Raw genomic sequence first — 7,335 nt, 5'->3', positions numbered from 1 at the left:
AGCAGGATAGCACAAGGGTACCGCTACACCAGGGCAGGCACTGGTACACAGGGCGGCAACCGCTATCCCGCCCTGAGGCGAAGGTCCCTCGGCCCTCAGAGGGGAGGGAGGGCTGCGGAGGGAGGGGCCCTCCCTCTCCCCTGCCGCAGCGGCAGCGGCTAGCGTCCCCCTCGCCTTCTCTTCCCCCACCGCCCGCCCCGGCCCGGCCCGGCGGAGGCGGGGGTCCCAGCCGGGCTCTCCGGCCTGCCCGCCCGCCGCGGGGAGGTCTCCTCAGGCCGGCGGGAGGAGGGGGCCGCTTGGGCGCCCTTGAGGGCGGCGCCGCCGACGCTGGCCGCGGGGGGGCGCTGGCCGCCCTCCGCCCGGCGCTGCTGGGCTGCCGGTGCCGGCCGCGGCAGTCCCGCTGCCCGCTCGGCGCGCAGTGGCCGGGCATGGGGGAGCTGCTGCCGCCGTCGCCACCGCCGCTCTGCCCGCGCCCCGCGGCTCCGGCGCCGCCTCTTTCCTCGGCCTGAAGCGGGCCCGCACTGGTGGATCCCGGCGGGGAAGGGGCCATGGGCTGCCTCCCCGAGGCGCGGCGGCTGTGAGGCGGCCGGCGCTCAGCTCGGGGAGCCGGGAGGCTGCCGGCCCGCGGCGGGTGGAGGCGGGGGGCCGCGGCCGGGAGGGAAGCGCCGCTGCGAGCCGGCGGCGGGGACGCCCGCAGCGCCTGGGCGCCGGTGACTGGGGGGTGCCCGCTCCGCCGCCCGCGCCCGGCCCCGGCGGTGGATGGCCGCGCCATGGCCACGCTGGTGTGCCGGGTGCAGCTGCTGGATGACACCGACCCCTTCAACAGCACCAACTTCCCCGAGCCCACCCGGCCGCCGCTGTACACCTTCCGGGAGGACATCCCGCTCGCCACCCAGCTGCCCGGGGTGCACCGCCTGCTCCGCGCCCCGCAGAAGGTACCGGGGGAGGGCGGGGGGCTGGGGGGCGCCGGGCCCGGCGGGGCCGCGCGGGGAGGGCGCCGGGCGGGATGGGGGGGGGTACGGGGGGGGGGGGGGGGCTGCCGTGCCCCGCCGGCGCCGTCCCTGCGTGAGGCCTGCGGAGGGGCCCGGGGGGCTCCGGCGGGGCTCCCCCGCTGCTCTCGCCTGCTCCCAGGCACCTTCCACGGCAGCTGCCGTAGCCTCCGCTGTCGCTGTAGCCGCTCTGCCTTTTCCTCGGGAGCTATAGAAAACCAGAACGCCACCAAAGCAGAGCCCTGGTCGGGGGTCGGATGTTCCGCACCCTGTCCCTTGCCGGTGGCTGCCGAGTGTCTGGGGACAGCGCGGAGCAACGCGGTGCTTGGGGACCGCCGGGCTGCGAGGGTCGCGCAGGCAGCGCCCGGGGTGTAAGGAGCCAGGCGGTTACGGCGGGGGCTCTGGTGAGAACGGCAGCGTGCCTGCTGCCCTGGGAACGGCTGGCGCCGCTGGTCCCTCCTGCGGCATGCTGCTGCCGGGGCCCTCCTCAAGCCTCACCTATCTCTTCTTGCATGCTTCTGCTAATACGTGCGCTGCCATCTGTAGTTCTGCCCTTGAAGTCGGGCACCCGGGCACGATCCTTGAATTTTCGGTTTTCAAAGCAGCGCCACTGATTGGCATAATAATAATGTCCTTTCATTATTATCTTGTATCTGCGCATTAGTTCTGCAGGGCGCGCTGAAGAAAAAGGGAGAAATGCCCACTTCTTTTTTTCTTCCCAGAAGAAAACAGAGTAAAAGTTGTAAAACTTTTATTCGCTCTCTGATGAAGTGGGAGGAAAATACTCTCTCAACATCACTTGTTGTATTATGTCTTGCTCTTGGGAGCTCGCGGGAAGATGACAAAGGGCCGTGTGTGCCCTTAAGTTTAAGGATATCCAAAACCCCATAAAGGTATTTCAGAGAAAAGCTCTCGGAGCAGACAGAAGTTTTGCATTTGTAGAACTGTTTCTCGCATAATAGTTGCCAAGGATACAGCATCCAGCGAGCAGAGCCCTGCCTAATGCACAAAACCTTAGGAAGCTCTTGGCGTGCTGGGTCAATTCTGTTTTCATGTGCTCAGTCGTCCCCAATTCAGAGACTGGTCCCATTGTTTTCAAGGGAGGCTTTTCTTGGAGTCAGAGCTAATTAAAAGAAGGGCCGGATGGATTCTGACACCTAATGAAGTAAATTTAAAATTAGCTTAAAATCTTGATTTACACTTAATTCAACCTCATTTTCAAGTGGATTCCACTGTGTTGTGTTTTGCTTTTATTTTGCTTTGAATACTGTCCTGGCGTTTTTTTTGTAACCCTATGCTACCCCCCCCCCCCCCCCCCAAGTTTAGTGTCTCAGAAGCCACCCAAAATCCATGGCCGCTGCTATATGTTTAACTCCTGCCCCATGTTTCAGCGTGCAGCGTGTTTCTCAAGTTTAATTAACGTTTGGAAACTGGACTTGCAGATTTTTGATAAAAGATGGCCAAAGTCTCTAAAGGTGTTGCAAACCCCACCATTGAAAGATAGCTACTCTGCTAAAGGCAAGGACTTGTTAATGTGAGGTTCTAACTCTTGCAAACATTCTGTTTCTGCTGTTGTAGTGATGTGGGCATGCTGACTGAAATCTGCTTACATGGTTACAGTTACCTTTGTGTTTGCAGGACCAGAGCCTGTTTCTGGCATGCCTTAATTATGACTCTTGGACTTCTCTTAGCTTCTACAAAGAAGAAAAAAAAAAGGGGGGGGGTTTGATTAGGCTGGTTTAGCTTTACTAGTTATACTGAAAGCTTCGTTCTTTTGTGTGCACTTGCAGTTAGTGCAGCCTTTCTGTGTTTGGAATTACATCTCTGTATGTGTGATTTTGTATAACCAACTGATTTGTGTTGCTTTTCAAGGACAGGCTTTTCATTTTCTTTTTCGGAGGTGGGGATATTCTTTTTGCAGCTTTTCCTCAAGACTGTATTCACTTGGTCTCTAGAAGATCTCCACATTAGTTGACCAAGAAGGATTTTGCTCCATTTCTCCCAGAGATCAGGACAAACTGTGATCTCAGAGGAATGCAGCTGTCAAAGCAGAGCATAAGTTGAAAATCAGGTGTCAGTTCACATTGACACAATTCAGTCTTGATTGATTAATTACTTTGAAAATTAGTGAGCCAATGGATTGATGGTCCACTTAGTATCTTGATGGTGACTAGAGCGAAATATCTTGAAACAGACTTAGGAGTTTATAGCTCAAATACACAGTAATGCTGATGTCTAAATTATTCCTGAAATCTTACAAACTGTTGGCCTTTTTGCCAGCGAGTTTGAATGGTCAATGCTAGTTTTCTTTCATCAGGTTTTAAGTTACCGTCTTTTGACTTGGGTGAATATTCACTTATTCTCTGAACAGAGGTGCCAACTTGCTGCCTTCAAATCACCGCCTGTTTTATACATCTCCTCATAGACTGCTTTGGGATGTTATTGAGAGTGTGAAGTCAGTAGTGGGAATCCAGCTCACTTCAGTGGGTGTCAGATTTCGCCGTTGCTGTGTTGAAATTTGTACTGATGATGGTGTTTTTTTAGTTAATAAAACAACGTGTATGTTGCAAGTCATTGTAAGTCAAATAATAGAAACAATTATTAAGAAAACCATTTAAAACTCAAATGAAAGATGCTTTGACATTCTGACCTGTCGTAGTGCGTTGTTAGTAGGTTTTTCATAACCAACAAATTGTAACAGTAATGTTTGACTCCAAAGGGCAGTGTTTCTTTATTGCAGTTCTTTGGAAGTACAACTCTTGATTTCACATGTTGGTTTTGCTGCTTCTCTTTGAACTTACAGGTATACTTGAGCCTGGATGCAAGTCTGGATCTGTAGAGTGTCTTCTGAGTGGCAATGTTTTAGATCCTTGCGGAGGAGCGCAGTGAAGTTAGGTGACCGAGTTTCATGAACATGGTCTAGGGTGGGTTTTACCGCTCTGAATGCGTCAAGTAGATACGTCAAGTGGGTGAGGTGAAGCACCTAAACTGGTTGATAGGAAAAACTGAGAAGAAAGCTGCAGTCCTTCTTTTGCTTGGAATTAGGTGCCTGGTTGTAACCTCCTCCCTCACCCTTTTTTCCCTGCATCTCTCTGCGCACACACCCTTCCCTGCAGCCGTAATCTCCGGATGAAGCAGCTTGCTGTGCCATGGGTTGCTGTGCCCTGCGTGTGCGGCAGGCGTGCCCGGTGCACGCGTGCTGAACTGGACCCCACGGGGGAGGGCACTGCCTTGGATATGCCCCGTGGTTTCAGGTGTCGTGGTGCTGGGTGGTGACACACCATCTTAGTTGCCAATGCAATGAAGTACCGTAAATCCTGTTACAGTATGTTTAACCACATCTTCAAATTCTTGCTGAATAATGAAGCCACATTGCAGAGCTTTTGTGGGTTGCTTATATTGATCTGACTGCCCAAGGTGCCATTTTCGATTTGGCTTCTACTGCTTTGTTTCTGAGGATTTTAGGTCTCTCCCTTATTGTCTGTTGTATTAACAAGAATAGGATCTAGTCTAAACTCTGAATTCAGATGTCCCTTTCGCCCATTTCTGTGAACCTTGGGAAAATTCAGAACTGGATCTAAATTCGTGGCTCAGGCCCAGTGCCAGTAATGCACTTTGAATCTAATTTGGTACTTTGGGTTTGTTGGTTTTGAATTGCTTTGAGTTACTTGATACTTACGACTTGCTGACACAGGGTCGTTCAGGAGAGTGGATATATATACGTGGCCGATGTCAAGTGGTGTACTTTTTTTATAGATCTTCTTCCATATAACTTACTCATATAATTACAGCGTGATGAGTATGTTGCCAGATTCTGTTTTCACATCCCACAGTACTGTTAACTGCTGGGGGCACGTCTGTAAGAAATACATGTTTACAACAATACAGGAAATCACACTGTCTGATTTATCAAGAAAACGTAATTGAAATACTTTGTGTAATACTAAAAAACATCTCACAGCGTGTACTGGTGGTGTACTGGTGATCATGGTGGAAAGGGGAGATACAGTGGTATAAGGACAGTTGTTTCGACCTCCTGTTCCCTCTGAGAAAACCGGAGGCAACTTCTGTGTTTAAATCTCTTCCAAGGATTTGTAATTAGGAACAGTGTCACCCAGAAAAAAACGGTGGTATAAGCAAATAAATCCAATGAGCACTAGAGGGATTCAGGAGTTTCATTCATAAAGAAATCATCCAGATTTCCACCTTCAGCTGCTGTGATTTAGCCCTAGATTAAAGCCAGGGCTGACTCTGGGGCACGGTGTCAGGTAAACTGATAGCAGGGGCTGTTCCACCGGGTTGTCGCCTGGCATGGAGCTCAGCTCTGGTGCTGGACTCAGTGCCAGGCTATGTCCTGGCATCAACCTCAGGTTTTCTGAGAGCAGAAAACCTACCAACTGGCTCCTTTTCCCTGAGTTTCCTTGAAACACAGTGGCATTAAGAAATGCCTTGGTGAACAGAGGCTAGGCAGAAGCAGAAGGGAAGGTGGTTTGGATTCTGATCCTGCTGGAGATAGCGGTAAATAGAGCGGCCATTCTCTGAAGAGAGCGTTTTTGAGTTCGTTGTTGTGCTTTTCATGGGCGCAGAAGAATAGAAGATGGAAACTGGAATAGCATCATTCTCCCAGGGAAAATGAACCCACAGGCAGGGGAAACTGGCTGATATCTTCTGCAAGTGTCGTTGCAGAGGACTGGGGAGTATTTTACTTGAGGGCTGTCAAGATGCCTAGGTGTTTCATATTCTCCCTGAGGCAGGTGGACATCAGCCCTTTCTCATCTTTTGAGAGAAGAGGGGATTTAACACAATAGTTATTTCCAACAGGTTTCCATAGTGTTCTGGATCTAGCCAAGTATTTCTGGAGCCGACAAAATCCCGTTATTCAAGAGATTGACCCTGCAGCAGTCGTTTGTGCTCATATTTTCTAGGGAAGTATTTATGAGGGCAGAGAGAGTAGGATCCAGCTCTGTCTTCTGACTTGAAAGCACAAGCTGCATCAGTCCTATGTGAAACACCCTCTTCTGAGGAGAGTATAAACACCCAGCCAAAAGCGCAACTGTGAAAAGCTACCCAGTCTCCAGCAGCTTATTGTCTTCTGCAGTGTGGGCCTTCAAAGGCGCAGAAATACCTGTACAGCAGATACAAAGTAACTGTCAAATGCTGGGCTTTATCTCCAGCGGTTTAATGCAGGAGGACTTTGAAGTTCTTGCAAGGTTCTTCTGACAAGTTATAGTTTGGGCAAGTTATAGTTCAGTTGTTTGATCTCGGCTTAAAAGCCGTATTGTAAAAGCGGGGGAGCAGACCTATCCCAGAGATCTGATTCCTGAATTTGAGACTTCTCTCTTGCAAGTCTGTCAGTTTGGCTGCTCATAGCTCAAGAGTCTTTGCAGAGCTCAGTGTCAAGAACGATGGGAGCAAGCATGCTGGTAGGTCTCAGGGTACCGCTAAATTTTGAGATCACAGATTGGTCAGATACAACCTCTGCAAAGTTGCATTACCATGTGTTTACTGGAGGTTGGTAATCAAATAAAGGAGATGAATAGGAAGAAGTTAGACTTTGCTGCTATCATGCCCCAAGTCTTGTAGTTGATACTTACAAATTTTGGTATTTTCTTTCAAAACCAGTTGTAAATACCTCTTTCCTTCCAGAATTCATGTATGAGGATTGCTAGTGGCTTCAGTTAGCAAGAGACTGACGCAACTTCAGTCCGTATCTGTGTTGGTGAAGGAATGGTCAGAGGAAGACATGGGACCTGGCACGTTGCAGTATCCTCTTCTTGTTGTCCCAAAGAAGAACAGAAATTCTAAAAACTTTCAGGAAGAGTTTTCTCTTCCCAGTGCTTGCACAGCCATCCTACCTTGCCAGTAATTAGGGCCTAAATGAGAGGCCCTTTTCTTTCAGTCTGATCTCACTCACTGGGTTGTGAGGGTGGGTATTACAACCCTTGTGCAACTGTATGCGAGGCAGTCGGTCTGTAAGTTGCCCATCCATCACCTTCTCACCTGTGACAATGCTACTTGGTTTTACAGTCCACTTCTCTGACCAGAATTCAGCCAGGACGGGTTGCTACCTGTACGCTTTCAAAAAGTGCAGTGGGTTTTTTTTGGTGACCCCAAGTGGTCTGGGCTGGGGCAATACACCTTCTTCGGTAAACAGTGCTCCATCAGGCTGTACCCATGTGCTAAGATGCTACCGTCTCAGCTACTACACCTCTGTCATCACTTTCTACATCATCTGAATTGCATTATATTAATATTAACTTTATATTGTATTACAGTTATTAATAAGACAACAAGGAATGTTGTTACATGTTTTTAGCAGAGGAACAAGTTGGGACAAAAGTAGCAG

General features: G+C 50.3%; 1 protein-coding gene across 8 annotated transcripts in view; it reads left to right on the top strand.

Annotated features, from left to right (window-relative positions):
• Positions 1 to 415: 415 nt before the first annotated feature.
• Positions 416 to 7,335, top strand: part of FHOD3 (formin homology 2 domain containing 3) — a 403,764-nt gene continuing 396,844 nt past the window's right edge. For all 8 annotated transcript variants that reach the window (XM_075416738.1, XM_075416737.1, XM_075416736.1 and 5 more), the window contains exon 1: positions 416 to 935. In XM_075416738.1, coding sequence (XP_075272853.1) covers positions 771 to 935 — 165 coding nt within the window. In that variant the 5' untranslated portion in view covers positions 416 to 770. The remainder of the gene's footprint in view (positions 936 to 7,335) is intronic.

Source organism: Opisthocomus hoazin, chromosome 3, assembly GCF_030867145.1.
Source record: "Opisthocomus hoazin isolate bOpiHoa1 chromosome 3, bOpiHoa1.hap1, whole genome shotgun sequence".
NCBI classification, from domain to species: Eukaryota; Metazoa; Chordata; class Aves; order Opisthocomiformes; family Opisthocomidae; genus Opisthocomus; species Opisthocomus hoazin.
Note: the sequence above shows the minus strand (reverse complement) of the source record. Positions and strands in the feature narration are given on the sequence as shown.